At 35.4% G+C, this 23,156-nt stretch overlaps 1 protein-coding gene across 9 annotated transcripts in view; it reads left to right on the forward strand.

The window, feature by feature from the left end:
- Positions 1-23,156, forward strand: part of CLOCK (clock circadian regulator) — a 42,599-nt gene that overhangs the window by 9,326 nt on the left and 10,117 nt on the right. For 4 of the 9 annotated variants that reach the window (XM_034411369.2, XM_034411368.3, XM_087874943.1 and 1 more), the window contains exons 2-16: positions 4,857-5,095; positions 5,852-5,980; positions 6,336-6,427; positions 6,812-6,871; positions 8,293-8,441; positions 10,900-10,991; positions 11,923-12,012; positions 14,515-14,635; positions 16,021-16,134; positions 19,243-19,361; positions 20,225-20,307; positions 20,519-20,625; positions 21,297-21,444; positions 21,712-21,787; positions 22,845-22,986. In XM_034411369.2, coding sequence (XP_034267260.2) covers positions 6,381-6,427; positions 6,812-6,871; positions 8,293-8,441; positions 10,900-10,991; positions 11,923-12,012; positions 14,515-14,635; positions 16,021-16,134; positions 19,243-19,361; positions 20,225-20,307; positions 20,519-20,625; positions 21,297-21,444; positions 21,712-21,787; positions 22,845-22,986 — 1,348 coding nt within the window. In that variant the 5' untranslated portion in view covers positions 4,857-5,095; positions 5,852-5,980; positions 6,336-6,380. The remainder of the gene's footprint in view (positions 1-4,856; positions 5,096-5,851; positions 5,981-6,335; positions 6,428-6,811; positions 6,872-8,292; positions 8,442-10,899; positions 10,992-11,922; positions 12,013-14,514; positions 14,636-16,020; positions 16,135-19,242; positions 19,362-20,224; positions 20,308-20,518; positions 20,626-21,296; positions 21,445-21,711; positions 21,788-22,844; positions 22,987-23,156) is intronic. The other 5 variants (XM_087874939.1, XM_034411370.2, XM_087874938.1 and 2 more) reach the window with 2 other exon arrangements.

Below are 23,156 nucleotides of genomic sequence, written 5' to 3' on the forward strand. Positions count from 1 at the left end.
GTTTAAAGCAGTTCCTGTTTGTTATGCTCTGGCAGATTACAGATAAAGTCCTTTCTCATTATTTAGAGCAGTATTTCCCAAATATTTCCCTTTGTTACCCAAAACTGCTTATCAGAAAGTCCTTTTTACTCAATGCAGGAATAACTTTTTAAATTAGCTTAAATGTCCCTGTTGTGATGGGTTTCTGGGCATTACCCAACCTCTTTTACTGAATTTTGAGTAATTTACCCAGGTTTAAAAAGCCCTGATTTAGAGGGAAGCTTTATTGTTTTTCACCTGTATTTTCTGGTAGGTAAAAGTTTGGTCTCACGGGCAAATCCAGTAATATGTATTCTGGCTTTGTAGTAGTAAGGTTTTTTGAGAGACAGTTGCGTTGTTTCCCAGTAGCAGCTCTTTTTCCTGGAAGAAATCAAATTGGTACTAAGACCGTGAAAGAAGAAGACAGCTCCTACACAATGATGTCAAAGAATAAAATCTCTCTTTAAAACAGGGGTACACAAATTTCTAAGGGGAAGGAGTGCATTCCATCTAAGAATGATGTGGCAATGCTGGTGTTGAAGCTAAAAAACACACAGACAAAATAATAAGTTTGTGCGTGAATAAATATAAAATAACATTTTTATTTAATTACTTTAAATATTTTTTTTTAAAAAAAATGTATTTAAAAATAAATAAATAATGATAGCAGATGGCTTTACAGACTGTTAGATCCACTCATTTCAAAACTCATTTTGCACTTTAATGCTCTGTCTACACAAGCCTGCACAGGCAAAGCAAGGGGGGATTTTTAACAACACTTCTGCTTTGCCTATACAAACCCTGCGGGAGCCCTGTTTTGATAAAAGTCACGAATAAGTTGACAGGACTTCTGCAGGTATACTCAAAGTGGGTCTGCTGTTAAAACTCAGGACTGGCCCTTTCTCTGTGTTTTGCTTGTGCAACCCCGTTGCCTGGTTACCCAGGCAAAGTGAGAACAAAGCAGGGCCATAAAATGCCTAGTAAGTTTTGATATTATTCACACTGCAGAGTTGCCTAGGCAAAGCAAGAGCAAGTTTTGACACCCCTTTTATCTGTGCAAGTATCCTCGGCTGCTTATGTTCTCTTCCTGGGAGTTCTAACCTACAATTTAAGAATCAATTATGTTTGGTATTAATTGAGAACAAAGTGTATGATTAATTAATAGGTTATAAAATGACAGAATTTTTGCTAATTTAGCTAAATAACACACTTACATATTTTATTAAATGCATGTGTATATACACACATCAGGCATTGCCAAATTGAACAAGAGAGAGAGAGGGATAGATAGATCTAGATGGATAGATTAGATAGATAGATAGATAGATAGATAGATAGATAGATAGATAGTGAACAAAGTGTAAAAGAGCGTTTCCTGTGAGAACTCATTTTTAGATTTGTGGTTTCTGACATGAAAAACCATGGTGAAGATGGCACATTGAGAGTGGAAATCCATTCTTTGGCTGTCCTAGGAAAGCTGAGGATGGCTTCTTCCTTAGGCTATTGGGTTCCTTATGTACTTCAGTACTTCAATAATATGATATCCCCCAGAGAAGGGCATCATTCTCACCCTTTTGATTTTTCACACAATGTTAAAAGACTTGGCTTTTTTTTCAAGGCTTGGGTTAGCAATAGCAATATCACTTTGACTGATACACTGCTTCATAGTGCTTTGCAGCACTCTAAGTGGTTTTACAGAGTTAGCATATTGTCTCCAACAATCTGGATCCTCATTTTACCAACCTCAGAAGGATGGAAAACTGAGTCAACCTTGAACCAGTGAGGACTGAACTGTGGCAGTGACCTGAATTAGCCTGCAATAGATTAGGATCATGGTTGAATCCCGTTTGTTTGCTTGTTTATTTGTTTTTGGTCCTGTCTTCTGATGAGGTATACTGTCTTTCTTTGATATATGTTCTTTTCTCTTGTTTTTTAATGGTAAGCCACTTAGAATCAATATGAAATTGTATACTCTCAAAATTGAAATAATAGTCTAAATAACTGCCATCTTTCAAGTTTACCCTATCCAATAAATTACTGTAGTTTAAGGTATTTTCACTCTGTCAAGAAGAAATGGCTCTTATGAGGTGGTGAGTGAGAAAGAGGGATGATAGTTAGGATGGGAGTTTGGATGCTTTTTACTATTTTGAAAGTCATAAGTCACATCGTGGTGAGAGAAGAAAAAAGTCAAATGAGAGCATAAAGTTGGGGCTTGTGGCCTCAGTGGATTGAATCAGCAAAGAAGAAAATGAATTAGAGGTTGAAAACTTCTGCAGTCTCTGATTGCTTAGGAGCAAACACAATAAACACAGTGAGTAAACAAACAGGTAGGCAGTGATGAGTGAGAGTAGACATTCATAAGCAACAGGAAGTTCATCTCAGCATTCAAAAAACCAAGAAACAGTGGAGATTAATTTCTTATTTAAAATTAAGCAAACTGACAGATCAAAGTAAAAAGCCTCCCCAGGCAAGTAAAAGAATGCCCTCCCACTGGGAATTGTACTCCGTCCTTCTCCTATCTTCGCTGATCTTTTCAGTTTGAATTATTTAATAGTGATTGTAATTGTTTATTTCAGATTGTAGCTGTTCATGTTTTATTATTAGTTGCCTCAAGTATCCTCTGGGCAGAAAGGAAAATGTAACTTGTATGCATAATAACAGCTGTCACCACAATTCAATTATGTATTCTTCTTTTTAAGGAGTCCCATACAGTGCCTCTGCTCCTATCCATAGTTATTATTAAATTTCTCTGAAGACTCAGGACGGCTTACAATGTGTTAAGCAATAGCCTCCATACTTTTGTATATTTATACAAAGTCAGCTTATTGCCCCACAAACTGGGTTATAATCAGAATGTTTTACTTTACCTTAGTAATATAATATTTGATTTATAATTTGACTATCTCCTGTTTTATTTTACTTCATGTGATTGTAAAACAAGAGTGCTCATCGTATAAGAATGCTGCTTAAGAAAAGCATCAACCAAGTTGGCCAAGTTGCATATCTGTAGTATTCTGCCACAGCTATATTATTTTCAGAAACAGCTATGTTTCTCGCTACCCTCTACATTTATATATTTCCAAAATAATCAGTTGCTAATTTTAATGCATTATTCCCATTCCATTGTCAGTGATACCTATTGTATTGTATTTGTTATTCTTTTGAGTTCATAGGCCAGTATCCAAAGATGCTCCAAAGTGGAGGATGTCGAAATTAGCTTTTGATTTGTGTTTCCCTAATACCTGTTTCTCCTCAATTCTTAAAACTTTTGAAAAACTTCTTTTTAAACTGTTGAGAGTCAAGATGCATCTGCTATTATGTAGCAGAAAAACACTATGGGATAACACAAGCCGATAAGCATGCCTACAATCTATATATTACTAAAACTCTTGTGTCCATTTGATTGAAACCTTCAATTGGGAGAAACAATGCATGTAGAGAACAACTTTTTGAATCACTGTAGCTCAAATGGGCTAACTTATATAATGTGTCCAATATCCTGGATGATTCCTATAGCATTGAAATTTGGAAAAATTGTGATTGTTTTAGTGTTGCTGCATAACCATGATGCTACATTGCTACAGTCAGTGGTGGTCATGTGATTATAATTTTCAGCGCTCCCTGCCAGCTTCCTACAACGAAAATCAGTGAGGAAGTCAGCAGGAAGCCACTCCTAGTCTCACTGCTTTTTTGCCCACCTGTGATCATTTTGCTTCTCTGTTTAGATAAAGAAATGTCTCTGAAATGATGACCCAATAGGTCACAGGTTATCTAGTAATTGTTCTAAGCTTGACATGTGTATTCATAGTGAGAGCTAAACGTAGCTCTAAAGTATGGTGTGCAGTTTGATTTTCTGCCAGAATTCAAAATATTGGTAGTATGAATAAAGGTAAAGGTTCCCCTTGCACATATGTGCTAGTCGTTCCTGATTCTAGGGGGCAGTGCTCATCTCCATTTCAAAGCCGAAGAGCTAGCACTGTCTGAAGACGTCTTCGTGGTCATGTGGCCGGCATGACTCAACACCAAAGGCGCACGGAACACTGTTACCTACCCATCAAAGTGGTCCCTATTTTTCTACTTGCATTTTTTATGTGCTTTCAAACTGCTAGGTTGGCAGAAGCTGGGACAAGTAATGGGAGCTCACTCCGTTATGCAGCACTAGGGATTCGAACCGCTGAACTGCCAACCTTTCAATCGACAAGCTCAGCCATTGAGTCTTAGCCATTGAGCCGCTGCGTCCCATGACGCGGTGTCATGAATAGAACAACCATATTCACATGTCACTTAACATTGCTTTCCAAACTGAACTAGTTGCATAAACTTTATAGCCATTCTGGAATTATTGTTTTTTCTAAATTGTGGGTATTGATTAGATTTACAATATCAGAATTGAATAAATTTGGGCAATCACTAGATGAAGCAAAGTTATACTTATTTGTAGTTAGCACCTGGTTTTTTGCAGGGTAAAAATAATGCAAATAGTGCGTGTGCATGTGTCTCTGTGTCTGTGTACATATACTGTATTGTGCAGAGTTACATAATATATATAACTATAGATGAACAAGTTATATAATTGAAAATCAGTAAATCATATCAAATGATTGCAGATTTTTGAGATTGTAGCTTTGCTGAATAGTCTTAATTGTATAAGAACCCTTATTTATTTTAACTGAAAATATTTATAGTACACTCCTTTCAGAAGTGCACACCTAAGTGGAGAAAATCAAATAGCAGTGTCATAACAGAATAAAAAATACATATCAATATGGAATGCCCACATTCCATATTAGAGCCAATGTTGCAATGGGGCTGATTCTAATTTGTTTCATCCCATCCAGAATCTGACAGCTTCTGGATAGCAGTTCAGGCTTTCTACAGCATGTCTGGCTCAGTATGGAATGATGGCATATGGATCTCATCAGCATACTAAAGTCACTTCACTTCAAGACAACAGCGACTTCAGATAGATGTTAAATAATATAGGAGAGACCCCTGAGTCTTGTGGCATCCCATACAGAAGCAACCAAGGATTCAAGTTCTGTTCCTCCATAATTATTGACTGCAACTGCTGATTCAGGTAAGAATGGAACTGTTGCAAAATGAGTCCAAGTTGTCATAATCAGTAAGATATAATCAGTGGTACGCAATGATGCAAAGAAGTTGAAAAGGTCCAAGAAAATGTACTCTAATTAAATTAAACTACATCATCTACCTGAGCACCATATTAAAAACAATTGTATAGCTAGTGAGCCGACATACAGGAATTTATATAGCTACCTCAAAATGAACCTTTTAAAGAAATTTCATCAAACTAATGGCCTTTCTTGCCATTAGTTTAAGAAACAAGATAAAATGGTCATGAGATTGCTATACTTTATGGAGAAGAAATAGTTGAGGCTTTTATATGTAGAAGGACAATAAATGGGACGGGTATGGAAAAAGTAGATAATTTCTTTCCATTTTAGGATATGGGATTAAATTAGAAAATTTAGAGACAAAACATTTCTACACAGACTACACAGTTAAGATGTGCAGTTCTCCTTCACAAGGTTTATGGCTGTCAACTTTGGAAACTTTTATATTTTTAAAATGATAGTAAGATTAAAAGTGAACACCAGTTGCTGGGAGAATATAAGTGGTGCTTTTGCATCTGATTGGTCACTACAGGCACAAAATACTGGATTAAATAGTCCATTGGTCTAATCCAGCGAACATTTCTTATGTTATTAAATACATTGTTTTGTTACTGCTATTATTACCATTATTATGATTAATGTTTGGTGTTCCTCCTTTGGATTAAAACATTAACTTTTTTCTGTTTTCTTTTAAATAGTAATACGCTAGAATTTAAAAGAACTTCTATGGGCAATACATTCTGAAGACACCTTTCTCTCAAAAATTGGCCCTTCTGAAATCAGTCTTTGTAGAATATTGCCATTTATCATCCAGAAAGGAATACACGGTAAAATATTGCAAGTTTAAATTTAATTTAAATCATTATTATGTGTATCTATAAATAAGACTAGAGACTGGGTACAGGAATCTAGGTTAGATTTGCCAAGCATCACAAATGGGATTTTTGATCCTTTTTAAAATAACAAACTTTGATAAGTTGTAAGAAATTGATTTCTTCTTGGTTTTTATGGTGGCACATGCTGTGGCATGATTTTGTGAGGAAAGGAGCTATATTGAAGATACTGAAGCCAAAAGGCTCTTCAGTGTTTTGAATTTAATTACATGACTTGTTGGAATCCGTCAGAAAATAGAAGAAGGAATAATTGCAAATTCTATTTCCTTTTATTTCCTTTTACCTACAGATCAGAATTACAAATGTCTACCACAAGACTAAAATGTGATAGGTTATGTTCCTTACCATAAGCACCCATAAAATGAGCTCCATTGCAGACAGGTAAGTTATTTTTTAATTTTAAGATTTTACTCTTAAAGTTACCTATATTCTAAATGCGAATTTCAGAGTGCAGGTGAAAAATTTATCTTGTATTTGTTACAAATTAGAATTAAGCTTTCACATTATCCCAAGACATGATTGAGACATGGATGCGGACAAAAAAAAAAAAAAAAGCTTGGTAGGAATGTGGTGGATGTAATTCTTTTTGAATTGTTAAAATAGCTGAATCATTTGAGGTGAAATGGGGGGACAATAAATTTAATTAATAAATACAGTATGTAACTGGTTCTGAACTATATCTGCTTCTGGCTATGTCTTCATGATTAGCACTATTCTGTGCAAGGTTATTGTTTGCTAAAACCTGGTTTGTTTTGTTTTTTTCAGAGATGATGGCAGCATTTTCGATGGTCTCGTGGAAGAAGATGACAAGGATAAAGCAAAGAGGTTTGTTTTGTGAAAGAACTAGAATGAAACCTCTTCATTTGTGGTCAGGTGGTGTAATTATGCATTGAAATTGCATTCTGTACCAAACAAAGATAGTGTTTTGAAGCAGTTTCCAGCAAGGTGAGGAAATGTATTGTCAAAGATTGCATGGAGACGCGGAAAGTAAATGAGGGATTGACTGGAAATACTACCTAGTTTCTTCCCCTCCCGTTGTTGTCAATGTGGAAATTAAAAATTAAAGTGGACATATCACTTTATTAGTGTGTCTAAAGCAAATGTTTCAGCTCCATTTAAAAAAATTACACTGCTAAAGTTTTCACATAATCATTTCATTTTTCAAAACCTGTTATACTCTTATCTTTCAGTCTGAAAAGCTCTTGGAGCAGCTTGCATAAGATCACCAGACCCTACTTACAAATTTTAAAAATACAACATACATGGAAAGAAGGATGAGAGGGGGAAAAAAAAAAAGTAGCTAGAGCACCAATTTGTAGGCTGTGGGGAAGTAGACTGTTCAGAGACATCATCACCTCATCTCTTACCCTCAACAACAACTGGAACTTGTCCAGTTGGCTTCTATTTAGAAGGAGAATTCTCTGTTCAGCAAAGATTCCCACTGAAAGTTCTCGCTACTGAATAGTAGTCCTCATCATGCCTTTGACAAAGGAGAGGAATCCCCAACCAAGTTTGTCATAGCAACAATGGAGGAAGATGACAATCCCTTGCAGTTTATGTCTTTTTAATTCCAAAATGCCATGAATGGTCCTATATTTTTTCCCCTAGATGATTTCTATATATTTTAAAATAATTTATTGATACAAGATTTAAAAATTAAGAGAGAAAATGGGTTTGCTGAATCTAGACTTAGTCATATTTCTATTTATCAATTTGCATGCATATTTCCATGAAATTAGTAGGAAGATCCTTTTGGTGATGAGGGTGATGGGATTGGAATGGTTTGCGATAACTTCTGAAATAGGGATGAAGAGTTTTCTGGTGGAAATTTATACTATCCTCTTTCTTACCAAGTAAGAAAGGAACTGTTGTCAGTTGGTGGCTATGTACTTGGAAAATGAGCAGATAGTTAAAGAAACTAAGGAGGCTTCAGACTCACGACTGCCTAAAATACTCAGTTTCAGGTCCTGTTAGTGATAGGTTTGCCTATTTATTTTACCCACAAAACTTTCTGTGGGATTTATTGTGGGACATCCATCTGGCCAACATGACTCCTCTCCACTATATTCAGCATTCCTCTAGCCTTTACAAGACATTGGTTTCTTCTTTTAGTTGTGATAGAGTTAAATTTTATGACTTCAGTGTGGCTATAATATGTCTTCATCAGGATCCAGTGCAATTACCCATCAAGAATTTGTATAATGCCATTCTCTCTTATGGTAGTTATATATATATTTTTTAAATAGAGTATCAAGAAACAAGTCTGAAAAGAAACGCAGAGATCAATTTAATGTACTCATCAAAGAGCTGGGATCCATGCTTCCAGGCAATGCTCGAAAGATGGATAAATCCACTGTATTGCAGAAAAGTATTGATTTTTTAAGGAAGCACAAAGGTAATTTTTTAGATGTGACATGAAAGTTGTGAATGTTCTGAAATTTACAAATATATTAACATTCTATTGTCCTTTGTGCAGCTCCAAGGGAAAATCCTCTGAAATAATGGTACAAAATATATAAATACATGCTTAGTTCCTCCCCATCCCAGTACATAATATTTAGAGACCTTGGTAGATGAGTTATTGAGAAGCCACTGGAACTAATACTTTAAATGGATATACCATAAGCAGCAACCACCACAGCAAAATATAACATTTCAAAAATGAAAAATAATAGGATTAAGCAAATCCTTTGAGAGACATGCTTCACAAGTTGTAACAATACATAAAAAGGACTCCTCTTTAAAATTTTAAAGCAGCCACATTATTTTTCAAGCTTGCATAGCTGCTTTGTAAATAGTTTCTGGCTGTCTGCACATAGATGTGTGTGTATAGCCTCCTTACTTCATTTTTTTTTTTTTAGTTGAAACTGCATATACAGCCTTTTAATGACTGAAAGAGATGTGCTTTATGAGGTTTCCACACCTTACAAACCACTTCTTTTCAAGGGATTATATAAGTCTAGAAAAGAACACAAAATCTCTGTGAAAGTAGTCATGTTTTTGAAGGTAACTGGTAGCAAACAAGAAATGTTTGGTAATAAATTCAAGTTTTCTTTACCTTGAGCCCTGGTGGCGCAGTGGTTAGAATGCAGTATTGCAGGCTAACTCTGCCTAGTTCAGTCCTGACCAGATCAAGGTTGTCTCAGCCTTCCCTGTTTCCAAAGTTGGTAAAATGAACACCCAGATATGGCAATATGTTGGCTCCAGTGGTGGGTTGCCCCCGGGTTTGCACCGGTTCTATAGAACCGGTAGTAAAACTGGTGGGAGGCTCCGCTCACTGACCCCAACGTCACCAAAACGCTTCTGCGCATGCGCAGAAGAGCACGTGCGCACCCCCGCTGCGAACCAGTAGTAAAGATAAGTAGACCCACCCCTGGTTGGCTCTGTAAATCACTCTGAAAAGGCTGTAAAGCACTATGACACAATATATAAATCTTAAGTAGCTATTGCTATTGCTATTTACAGGGACTTATATCTAAATGTAACACATCTTTATGTTTAGTGAAATTACTGAATCTATTATAGTTAATACAAACTTGACCGCAAAAAACCCCTTATATGCACATATGGCTACAGGTGAATTGGCCCCATGTTTCTCATGAGGAATTCTTTAGATGTATAATTCTCTTGTGAAAGCTTAGATGGTAAATGTTGTTGTTCCACTTCATTCCAGACAAAAGCCCTCTCTGTGGATTTTTACTTGAAGGGAGTCAAAAGACAGCTCTGCTATCCATTTCCTCAGTAGCTTAGCCCAGCAAGAAGTGTATGCTATAATTGAAGTTCTTCCAGAATGGGTGGACTGATTTTGTGAAAAAGTTAAAAAAAATGTTCACTGAAGTTATAATGATAGGTGTGAAAGACAGATATAGGAAAGAATTAAGCAAAAGGACTGTTTATTTTTAGCCCAGAATAAACATACACAAAGAACCAGTACAGAAAATTGAAGGCCAAGAATGGTTTATAATAAACAAAAAATAGATGCTGATTTACTTCTACTCCTGCTAGTTCTTAAATTGCTAAATATTTCCTGTATCTCCAGTTTCCAGCTCCCTGAGAATTAGAGTCTTGCTTACTTGGCTGGGAAAAAGCTGCTCTACTCCTCCCCTCAAGAAAGAAGTTATACCAAAGGCCAAATGGAGTTTTCCTGTCCTCTTTTTAAAGCCCATCTTTTCTTGGTTTTGACCGATTCTTTTGCTCACAATTTGGATTGATTGGTTTAGGTTTGATTGACATATCAGGTGTAAGCTTTCCCTTGTCTCTTTCATGCTTGAGCTTCTTAGCATGTAATTTGTCCCCATTCACTATAGTACTTCTATCTCACGCAAATTGTTTAAATTAGATTTTAAGTTCATCTTTACATTTGTGAGCTTTATTGGTTTATAGCATAATACCGATAAAAAATAAGAGTTGTTGGCTGCAGCCAGAATTTAAAGTCACGGGTTGGGTATTTATTTTTTTTGGGGTGGCTGGAAATAATGCATTCTTTATCTAAAGAGCAATTTAAGGTCATATAAGATATTGCGTTAGCTGGATGGAATTTAAGACTTAAAAAAGGATTAACAACTGACTTCATTCGCATGGAGAATGGACGTTTGCCCTTGGAAAATAATAGTCTTATAGGAGTCTTGTAGGATCTTGGCCAGAGACTTTGAAGCAAAATGCAAACTGAGCAATCTTGCAATAATGAGAAAGGAACCTTTTGCTTTTCATCAGTTTGACTGACTCAGTACTTACATTTTTTATTCTTTATACATAGTTTATTGCCTTCTCCCCATCTAGAATGACTTAGCATGCAAAGGTGGATAAGTAGAGTAGATTGTCTTTATGGAAAGAAAAATTATCTTCTTTTGTAGAAATCACTGCCCAGTCAGATGCCAGTGAGATTCGACAGGACTGGAAACCCACATTCCTTAGTAATGAAGAATTCACTCAGTTAATGTTAGAGGTAATTTGTTTTCCATCTTAAACTATGTGATTAGACTCTTATTGTAGTTACTTCTTTATATTATATTGGTATAGTTGAATATAACTTTTTAGCTTTACATTATCCTTAAAGTGCATTTTTATTAATAGCATGTTAAAATATGTTCCGAAGAAATGTCATTTAAGTAGAATGCTATTCAAGGAAGGGAGGGGGAGGGCTTGTTTATTATTTGGAATATAATATTTGTATATTTGTAATATTAAATTGGCTCTTGGACTAATGTTGGACTCCTGTTTTAATGTGTCCTATCACTTTTCAAAGCCCAGAAAATTGAATCTAGTTTATAGAAAATGCTGTCTGTTTTTCCATGCCTGGCTTTTGAAAACTTTGGAAGACTTTTACTTTGCTGTTTCACCATTGTCTGAGAAAGCAAGGAAAATTAGCCTTTTTTGTTGTTTTTTCTTTTGTTTTTTGCAGTAGTGTCTGCACTCTGGGATTCAATTAGGACTTGGTTCCAAAAGACAGCAAAGGCTATTGTTTTTTCTGGGAATTCATGACATTGTAATTTATTACTTCAGTTTCCAATTGCCAATTTCTACTGTTTTTGTTCCTTCTGGTGTTTTGAAATAATATTTTTGCTGATATTTTGTTTAAGTTATTTGAATTTCAGCCTTCTTAATTTTTATCTAAAATAAACTTTACTACTGTTAAGAGTTTTTTAGATTGAAAAATAAGATAAAAATAATTTCAGCAATAATACACTGAACATTTTCCCAGCCTAACCCAGGATCTTCTATTTAGATAATGTTTAGTATTGCCAACTATATATTATTCACTGTGGAAAGCAGGTTTACTTTTACGTTCAATTAAGTTATTTCCTTTTTCTGAATGTTAACTAAATTAACAGTTAGAGACCAGTTTATCTCTAACTGTTTCTTTTGTTTAATTTCAGGCTCTTGATGGTTTTTTTCTAGCAATCATGACAGATGGAAGTATAATATATGTATCAGAAAGTGTAACCCCCTTACTTGAACATTTGCCAGTAAGTACACACTTTCAGAGAGATACCAAACTTCTAAAGTCATTTGATGGGCAATTTACCATCTGCCATTTAAGAATCTGGAATTTAAACAGCATTCTCATCTTTTTAAAGATTCTGTTGTTTTTCTCAGTGGAACTTCTACCGTGTTACTCTCAGCTTTCCACAACCCTGGTGCCCTCTAGATGTGTTGGATTTCCTCTCAGGCCATGCTTCCTGTGAATTATGTGAGTTGAAATTCATTGCACCAGGAGGGCATCAGCTTAGGAAAGTCTACTCTGTTTTGTACCATACTTTCTCTAAGGCCAGTGCTGTGACAGGAAGGTTTCTGGAGAACTCAGAAAGTGATATATATCCCAACTCTGTCAGGCCTCCATTCACCAGTGTTTATCCAGCATTGCAGTATGTTAAGCAACTGTGGCAGTTGTAGTATTAGCATTTTGAGGTCTCCATAATATATCTAGATATATAACCTCTACAGACTTGGTCTCCCTTAACTGACTAGAGAGCACTTGTTAAAGATGGCCAGACATGACCATTCTCTGTAGTAGCTCCCCTTTGTTTGAAGGCCCCCAACCTCATGACCTTCCTAAAAGCACAGATTTTCCAGAAGGTCTTAGGGATGAATTATAACCGGTGATGCCACATTAAACAGTTTCAGTTTGTCACTTTAAATATTCATTTGGCCAATTTGATTATGTATTTTATTATTTTAAGTAATATATAGTCTTGATTTTTTTTTTACTATACATTTGTTAAGTTACCTAGAGTCCATTACATCTCAGCTGGAAAACAAGACATGTAAATAAATAGGAAAAGGACAACAAAAGTTTTAAGCCTATAATTACTGCATATATGCAAACATGCTCCAAGTTAAGATGCAAGAATGCTTGTGTAAATCCAGCAAGTCCTTCATGTTCCTGAATTGGCCTCTGCGTAGAGAAAGTAATATACATTTTTGCAATTACTAACAGAATATTATTAAATTATTGAAGAAGCAGGTGGAGTATGATGGCATATAATAATCCACAGTACAGGTGGATTACATGTCTAGAAGGCCCTTTCGAGGGGGAGGGGGTCGTTCCATCCGCCGCCGTCGTTAGTAGTACAATTGATTCCCCTATTGGCGGAAGATTGGGCCTCTTCGCCAAAATTTGGGAACGTACTACTTCGGATTGTTGGGTCCGAGCCACCATTCAATCTGGTTTGGCTATAGAATTTATTTCCATCCCCCACCCCCCCTTCCTCCCATGCAGACTACTAGTAATATTTCTGGTTGAGATCATGAAAGGAAGATACACAGTTGAAGATCTTTAACCTACCATCCCAGTATACTAGTTAGGCTGGCCATTTTCGAAACTTGCACTGTGCTTTCTTTTTGGACATAGATGAATAAGATGAAGTATATATAAGCATGTATTCTCTTTAATGCTTTAAATGCTCACAAATCAATATTTATGGCTAGAACCAATGTAATTATCTTAAGATATGGCTTCTGGTTTTTGAAAACTATTTTTTTTCATTGAATAGTACTTCATGCAATAGCACAAACTAGCTTCAAAAGAAGTATTATTAAGAGATGGGGTCTTATTTGGCAAAAAATAAACCTGACATATAAAATTTCTTTTAGTTTTTTATAAGATTGGAAGAGTGGATAAAGAAATAATAATAACAGAATGGAAAGATAGATGCTTGTATGTGTGTTGAAATATGCTGGCAATTTATGTACTTCTCCACACTTACTGATCCAGGTCCAAACTTTGTACCAGACACTCCAGAGAGGCAGTCTCAAGTGATTGTTCAACATGCATACATTTTGAAGCTGAAAACATTTGTACTGTGGCATGAAGTTTTGCCGCTGAAAGGAAACAAGTAAAAAAATCTTTCTGACTGTACATGAATTTTTCAGAGCACTTGAAAATGAGTACTCTCAACCAATATTTCATTCAAGTAATGAAATATTGGTTCAGAGTGCTCATTTTCAAGTGCTCCGAAAAGTATTTCATTACTTGAAGTCCAAAAGCCAAGAGAGGTTATTTTATGCTACATATTTATGTAGAAATTACAAAAGAAAGGCTTCTATAATAAAGCAGTAGACAACTTTTTTAAAAAAAGTCACTCTTGACTCCTAGTTGACTACAAGACAATTTTTTTTGAAGTAATTTGTCATGACAGTCTTCATGGGTCTGAGGAGGTGGTTGGCCCAAAGTCACCCATCCAAACAGACAGACAGCTTCTTCACAGAGGTTTCACCACAGCTACTTGAAAGCTGGATACTATAATTCCTCCATCTATATTCATGAGACTAGAATCTAAGGCACAACAAATATTGGGAATACAGTAACCTTTATTAGCCACATCTGAATCAATACTGATGTGGCATACCTGATCATGTGCTACAGAATGTATACTTTTTTCCCCTCTTTGACAGCTTGATTTTATATTAAAAAGAGAGATTCATTAATGCTGCATTTAGTTTTCAATCTATTTTTTTTTCTCCTTTAGTCTGACCTTGTGGATCAGAGTATATTTAATTTTGTCCCTGAGGGGGAACATTCAGAGGTTTATAAAATACTGTCCACACATCTGTTGGAAAGTGATTCATTGACCCCAGAATATTTAAAATGTAAGTTGAATTTTTGAAATATTGTATTGTTACAAGGAAATATCCTTAAAAAACCTGCATGTTTACAAATATACATGAACTTCATGAAAAGAATTATTTATTTGTTGGGGTAAGAATTTACTGAAGTAATTTACATGGCAAGTAAATGAAAAGAATAGTATGACAGAAAACAAATGACGTCACCAACTAAGTGGCCCAAATTGGGGGGGGGGGTGCTGAGGGGAATTGGGCTGCAAGAACGGTGGGCTGGTGCACACACTCATGCAGCTCCACTCTTATGAGTAGCGGACCGGCGCACATGCTTGTGCGTGCCGGCCTGCCGGTCATGTGAGTGGAGCTGTGAACTGTGAGTGGGCTGACTGACACATGTGGTTAGGGATCTCTGATTTAAGAGTATCTTTGTTCAGTATTTCTGTCAGTCAGATACTATTTCCTTATAGTTCTTTATTCCCCCCCAATTTCATGTTTTCCTTTTCCTAACAGGTTTTTAAACAGGCTCTTGAGCTAGACTCAAGAAACAGCTCAAGAGCCTGTTAAAAAACCTGTTAGGAAAAGGAAAACATGAAATTGGGGAGAATACAGAACTATAAGGAAATAGTATCTAAGGTTCCTTCCAGCCCTATGATTTTGTGTTCTATGCTGGTAAATATTTAGCAACTGGCTCTGCCAGTTCCATTATCACCACATTACCAAACAGTTGATCAGCACACTAGGTGTTGCCACTCAACTTTGTTGGCAGCCAGCTTTCAAAATTCTACAAAATTTAACAATTGGCTTTCACAAGACGGCATAAGCCAGCTCCAGCACACTACTGCCAAAGCTATTATTTGTTTTTCTCATTCTATATCAGTGGACAACAGAGCCATATTCAAAATCTTTCTTCGAACATGAATATTGAATATTATCTTTGGGGAAACTCAAAGAAGACTTGAGCTAGTTTTACATTTTTATAACAATCCATGGACTGAAATGAGTGGTTTCTGCATATTTCCACCAGTGATTTATCTGAGTTTCATAAAAGCTGGTCACTCCCAATGTAGCCCATTAAAAAAATGACTATTATAAATAATTGTATTTTGCAATGCTAATAGTTCTGTAGATAAAAAAGTCTTAATTTAAGCTAAGAAAATAAGTTACAGTGATATTAGTCTGGACATAAACCTTTGTATCTGGAGGGACATGCGGTACGCTTGCACAGACATTATTTTATAAATGTGAAAGTTCTAGACATTGTGCAAAGATACTAAAAATAAATTTACCGGTAGATGGCTGAGATAATGTTACACCATACGAAAAGCAGCTTTTTCCATTGGTTGTCATTTTGTGGACATATCAGATTCTAATTTAATTTTGATACTTTATCATTTATTGTTTTATTGTTGCAGCAAAAAATCAACTGGAGTTCTGTTGCCATATGCTCCGAGGGACAATAGACCCTAAAGAGCCACCTACATATGAATATGTAAAATGCATAGGAAACTTCAAATCCTTGAGTAACAGTAAGTTAATTAAAGCACATAATATGTTTTAATCAGCAATATTTTTCAGAACTTTGATAATCTATGAAACAATAAAACAAATAAGAAAAATCATTTGTGTTTTTACAATGAATAGACATAATAATAAATTGATAATGAGAGTAATAACAGTATTATTAATAATACACTGAAATGAGGCGTGTTACAACGATTGGTGCATAGAAATACCAGGCAATGAAAAACTGATATCAACAATTTAATTTGAATTTCCTGAACTGCTGATTGTTTTAGAGACACCACATTATACACATCATAATTTTTATTGAACTGTAGATTACTGTGTATAATGAGGATGAAGAAAGCTGTACTGTGTTTCTCCGAAAATAAGACCCTGTCTTATATATATTTGAACCCCGAAATAAGTGCTTGGCCTTATTTTTGGGGAGGTCTTATTATTTTGGGGTGTGTGGAGCAAGATGGGGCTCCTCTTGCCGTCTTACCTGATTTCCAGCTCTGCATTTAAATATTTTTGGGGAGGGCTTATTTTCGGGGGGGGGGAAGCTTATTTTAGCGAATGCGCTCAAAAGCCCGATTGGGTTTATTATCAGGGGATGTCTTATTTTCGGGGAAACGGGGTATTTTAAATTTAAAAGCTTTTTTCCTGAATTCAAAGTTGCAATCCCATATCCCTTTATGTGGAAGTAGAATTATAGTATGATGGCACTGTCTGGTAAATATGATTGTAGTGTCTCATAAGGACCTTAGAACTGAAAATTGTAAACAAAAGTACTTTCAGTCCACTAAAGAAAGAACTTTCCTATTAGAAGTAACTAAGAAATTCCTGAAGATTGCCATTATTAGAATAACAAATGCAGCTACCACCATACCCTTTGCAAATCAAGATAACCATAGTTTCTCGCTTGAGGCAGGAAGTCTCCCAAATATCTGCCTTTGCGAGCACAATTAAGAAATAAATTCAAAACGAAAAACCTGCTGCTCTTTTCAGGTTCTCCAGATTACCTCTCTGAGATGACAGCTTACTTTGCCTATTTGTAAGTCCGGTCAGACTGTAGCCTTATAAGCCAGTTAGTTTAATTACTTTATTGACATTGCACATGGTACAACGAGATTAAATGCCGTCTTCAGTGTACATTATAACTATAAAAATCAAAACACAAACATACATCCTTTACATTCTATATAATTGAAATTGAAAACCCGATATTGCACTATACCGTAGAATTCAATATGGTTATTGCCCTGAGATAGAAGCTGTTTTTCAGTCTATTTGTCTTACTTATTATTACTTACTATGAGTTACTCTTCATAATCATTTCTTCCTGCTTACAGTTACCTCCTGTAACTGCTGACATGCTTGCTTCACACTCTTTTCCAAATAGCTCAGGATTTGTGTGGTGGTTCAGTTCCATACAATGGAAATTGTTTACATTGTCTTAGTTTACATGTATCTACATCCATTTCCCTTCAGATGGTTGCAATAGAATAAAACAAATGCAGGTAATCCTTGACTTAAAACACTTCCTTTAGTGACTGTTCAAAGTTACAACATCACGAAAGAGGTGACCTATGACCATTTTTCACACAGTTGCAGCATTCCCATGGTCATGTGATCAAAATTCAGATTGGCAATTTAGATGTTTGGCAATATTTATGACAGTTACGATGTCCTGGAATCATGTGATCACCTTTTGCAGCCTTCAGATAATTGAAGTCAACGGGGAAGCCAGATTCACTTAAGAACCGTGTTACTAACTTTTTTTTGTAAAAATGAGGCAAAATTCAACTGTCTTGCTTAGCAAAAAAATGTTGGCATTCAGTTGTAATTGTAAGTTGAGGGCTAACTGTATTATAATACAAGGGATATCCTTTTGTCTGAATGGACAGAAAACTTCAATAACCATTTGAATAAATATAGTTTTATTCATATTTGTAACATTAGAGCAAAAAATATGCAGACTTGGCACTTATAAATCTTTTTTTGCTTTGTGCTTGGATGTGGTGTGCTTATAAAACATGCTATTTATTTCCCCCCCTCTATTTTACATGCTGGGAGATCCTCTCTAGGAGCATCTTCAGAAATCCTATTTATAGCTCATTTGGATCATGTTTATTTTTATTTTTAATTTTGGCAGTGTTCTTCAACATAGTCATTTTTTCCAGAGGTTTCTGCTGTTTTCTGTTAGTGACTGGGTGTGAAGGCATATAGTAGTTTCAAGTGACAGGCCAGGCTTTTTTTCTTGAGAGAAAGGCAACCAGGGAAGGTGGCAGCTGATAGTAACAATAAAGGGCAGTTAGCAGCACTAACAATACTATGGCGATGAGAACTGCTGAAAAGACTTTAAGCAGAGTAAATGGCAAGCAGGAACCGGTTTTCCTTGTGTGCAATAATAGTAAATGATGGTATCCCTGGACCAAACAGCTGTGGGTGGTTAGGAAGAAGAATTGAGGGTATTTTCATCAAATGGAGAAAGCATTGACATGACGCATCACACTTCTGTTACCAGAGACCTTTCCTTTAATATACATTATGGATGGCTAATAATAATTAAAACCTTTTAATTATAAGCTCTGTGTGAGTGAACAAAGTCTATATTCATTAGCATTCTCTTTTATGTGTTTTCCTTCTGTAAATCAGTGGCGAACTGTGAGATGTTGTAGAACAGGGGTGTCAAACTCACGTCATCACAGTGGCGTCAACTGATGTATCAGCACTTCCCCCCCTTCGCTAAACTGGGGGTGGGCGTGGCCAGTACGTGACGCATCTGGCCCATGGGCTGGGAGTTTGACAGCCCTGTTGTAGAATATTTTAGATTTTAGCCTGAAGTGCATGGGAAGTTAAAATTTGCTGTCGATTAAAATCAAGTAATTATTCCAATGAATTAGTTTCACTAATTAAACAAAGGTTTTGGATTATCATCACTATAATTGCATTAAAGTGATAATTTAATTTCAAGTGATAATTTAATTTAAATTCTCACTTAAAATCTGAAGTCTTGTTTTATTTTTTCAGATGATGGTGTGTTATATTTTGAACTATTGCTTATTTATATGTGCTTGTGCTGATGCTTTGAAGTTATTGTAATTTTAAACTCTTTCTTTACTGCATAGTGCCTAACTCTGCACATAATGGTTATGAAGAAACCATCCAACGACCTCATAGGCCTTCGTATGAAGACAGAATTTGCTTTGTAGCTACAGTTAGGTTAGCTACACCTCAATTTATTAAGGTTTGTTAAAATTATCTGGTCAAAAACTTTGTTTGCTAGTTCTTTGCATTTAATTTAGTCTGATTTATTCTTATTTAATAGTTATTTAAATATTAAACCGTTTCTAAATTAGAGGGATACTTAGTTGTTAAACTAACAAACTAATAATGGTATTTGCTCTAGACAAAGGGCTTTTATGAAGTACTGGAGATGTGAAAGCATCAACATCCAGCTTCTGTTTGCTGCATTTTAGTAACGTCTAGTGCAGAGGTGTCAAACTCACAACTTGTGGGCCGGGTGCATCATGTGCTGGCCATGCGCACCCCCAATTTAGTGAAGGGGAAAAAAGTTGCGATACATCATGTGACGACAACGTAACACCGCGAGTTTGACACTCCTGGTGTAGTGGATTAAGCCCATGTTTTATCTTAACCATATATGTCTCAACTGTTTAGTACTGGAACCAAAGTAGATATATCTTCCCTATAGAAATGCTGACATCTGTGTGGTTAGTCATTCATCACGCAAAATTTAATTGCTGGAAGTTATTTCTAAAGGGTGTCCTCTTTAAAGAAGAATATAGCACATGAATTATCAATTGGAAATAGTACAGTGACTCGCTACATCAACAGGCTTATTCCCAGCTCTGAAGAGAAATAGGTGTAATGCTGAGGATACCCGTGGGTCCTTTATTGAGCCCATGCATAGAATTCCTGCGGTGAGGAAATGTTCATCCTATAAAATGGATAGTAATGCAGGTGCAGCAAGTTGCATTAAATTAATCAGTTTCATTATCTGGACAATAATTTCAAAAGAGTCTTTAGTTTAGATCAGAGGAATTTTGAGAATCTTACTTTTTTTTAATATATATTATTTTTTTCTAGGAAATGAGCACAGTAGAAGAACCTAATGAAGAGTTCACCTCCAGGCATAGCTTAGAATGGAAGTTCCTTTTCTTGGATCACAGGTGCCATTTCTTAGAAATATAGTACCATGTGGTAGCATTTTATTAGCATCAGTGGGTATTATTTGGCCTTAGCTGCGTATAGCAAACAATGAATACCCTTGTTGTTGATGAATATCTTTATTTGATTCCAACCTTGCATTTTAAAAAACATAATAGCATTTTTTTCTCTTTTCTGAAAATCAAAGAAATAATCCTTGTATCATTTATCCAGGGCTCCACCAATAATAGGCTATTTACCATTTGAAGTGTTGGGGACATCAGGCTATGATTATTATCATGTGGATGACCTGGAAAATTTGGCAAAATGTCATGAACATTGTAAGTAATAACATAACCATCCTACATTATCATAGAATGTAAGAGTTGAAAGGGATCTTGGAGGTAATCTAGTTGGATCTTTGTCCAGGGTAGGAACCCAATGCAACACCATTAAATACATCAAATGGTAAACATATTTCTATTTTTCCCCCCGTAATTAAAGCTTAGAAAATTCAACTTGCTTAGAAAGAATGTACCAATGGTGCAATCATTATAAATAAAATTCATAGCACTGTTTTCCATATTTTTAAATAAGGTTTCCTTGTTTGTTTGTTTATTTATTTATTACTAGCTCACTTTGATTGGCACATTTTCACAAATTTTAAAACTTGTGTTAAAGTGCCTTTTTCTGCCTCCTTTTTTTAAAACAACTTTTAAAAGCAATGTATGTATGCAATGAACGTATGCAATTTTATGATTCATAGCAGCATCTGAATTACTTAAAGCAAAATTAAATAATTGTTGGTTTAAAAAATAGTCTGTTCACAATTGATTTTGTCATGCCATTTGGATATCTTGTCTCCTTGTATAATAAGTTCCAGCAGATTTAAACTCTTTATATTTAGATTCCTATCAAGAAAATTTAAACAAATGTTGTAAACTCTTTTAGACCATATCCCAAAATTGGCATCTTGTGAAGCCCCCTCCCCCTTTGTTGTTTCATCTTGTAGTAATGCAATACGGGAAAGGGAAATCCTGCTATTACCGATTCCTCACAAAAGGCCAGCAGTGGATTTGGTTGCAGACTCATTACTATATCACTTACCATCAGTGGAATTCTAGACCAGAATTTATCGTGTGTACACACACGGTAGTAAGGTAACGTAATTCTGCATCAGTTTTTACTTTAATTGTTTAAAACCATTTTCTACTTCTACTTTATTTTTGCTATTTCAACTAAGCTTCAGGAAAATGGCTAGTGAAAAATATCTGAGTTAGTCAAGACAATTACATTAATTTTGAATTGCCGATATAATTTTTTTTTTTTGTATAGAACTCTACAGAACTAAAAGTCTAATGTCTTAAATGGTGCTAATGCTTTTGTATTTTGATAATATCCAGATATTTTCATTTATTTATCTGTAGTTATGCTGAGGTTCGAGCAGAAAGGCGGCGTGAACTTGGCATAGAAGAATCTCTGCCAGAGATTATAGCAGAGAAAGTATGTAAAGTTCTGCTCTTTCTTTATATTTGTTCCTTTTATTGATGTATTGTTCTTTTCACCTGGTGAATGGTTTAAATGGTTTAAAATGAATTTGCATTATAAAGTGAACTGAATCTCCAAAAATGCATTCACATAAATTATATGTGAGTATTTATATAAATACATTTATTTCTATTTGTTATGTTCATAATAAATAAGTATTCAGTGTTCTAGTAATATTCTGTTAGATTTAAAGAAAAGGAGAAAAGATAAATTTCAGATAACTGTTTTATGTAGTGGAACAATGTGTAGAATGCTATTAAATGGCATTTCTACAATTCTCATGCATCGATTAGTATTTTCTAGCTTTAGCACACCACTCTTATAAGAGTTTCCAGCACTTTTAGTTCTGAAATTTTGCAAAATATGATATGGGTAAAACAACAACAAAACATTTGCTTTGTTCTCATGGTCATTTCTAAAATGACTACACCTTCTTTTCTAAAAAACTTTCATTCCTGAAGAATTCGCTATTCCCTTCTCTCTCTGATTCAGTTCCACAAACATTTATATTGTCGTTCTCACTTTCACATTTATATACATTCCAGTTTTTCATTGATAGTCATATAGTTAGGTGTGTCCAACTTATGGGTCCGCTTCACATTGAATGAATTGTCTTGGGTCATATATAAAATATATAATATAGTTAATGTATATAAATGCGCATATTAATGGTAAAGTTTTATGACCTTGTGGGGCTGCAAACTAGCTGTCTGGGGCACATGCAGCCTGTGGGTCACGGGTTGGACATGCTGGCTTTACACCCCCCCCTTTTTTTTACTGGATTGTAAGAAAGCAAGTGGAAACCAATAGAGATTGTAAGCCATGGCTGGGACAGGAAGATATTTGGGTTACTTCATGGTGTGCAAAACTGGAATAATTTGGGAGTAGACGAATGCCATTTGAATGTTGTTGCCCTTATGGAAGTCTATATCTGCATAATTTAAAAACATAGTCTGATTTTTCCTATTGTTTTGTTTTGGATGAGCTAGAAAAACCTTATTTTCCTCCCCAGAGTCAGGATTCTGGTTCTGACAATCATATAAATACAGTGAGCCTCAAAGAAGCACTGGAGAGATTTGATCGCAGCCCCACACCTTCTGCCTCCTCTAGGAGTTCCAGGAAATCTTCTCATACTGCCGTTTCGGATCCTTCATGTGAGTGTCGAGAATTGAAATATTTTCCTATGGTTGACTATTTATAGTCTCTTTATGATATGTTCTGTTTGAAGCTAAGAGACTTAAAAAACAAAGGACAATTAATTGCATTTGGAGTCTGTTTTAAGTTTTAAAAGCTTTATAATTTTCCAGTGAAAGACTAAGCATTT

Source organism: Pantherophis guttatus, chromosome 8 (genome assembly GCF_059756535.1).
Source record: "Pantherophis guttatus breed Tessera chromosome 8, ASM5975653v1, whole genome shotgun sequence".
NCBI lineage: Eukaryota > Metazoa > Chordata > Lepidosauria > Squamata > Colubridae > Pantherophis > Pantherophis guttatus.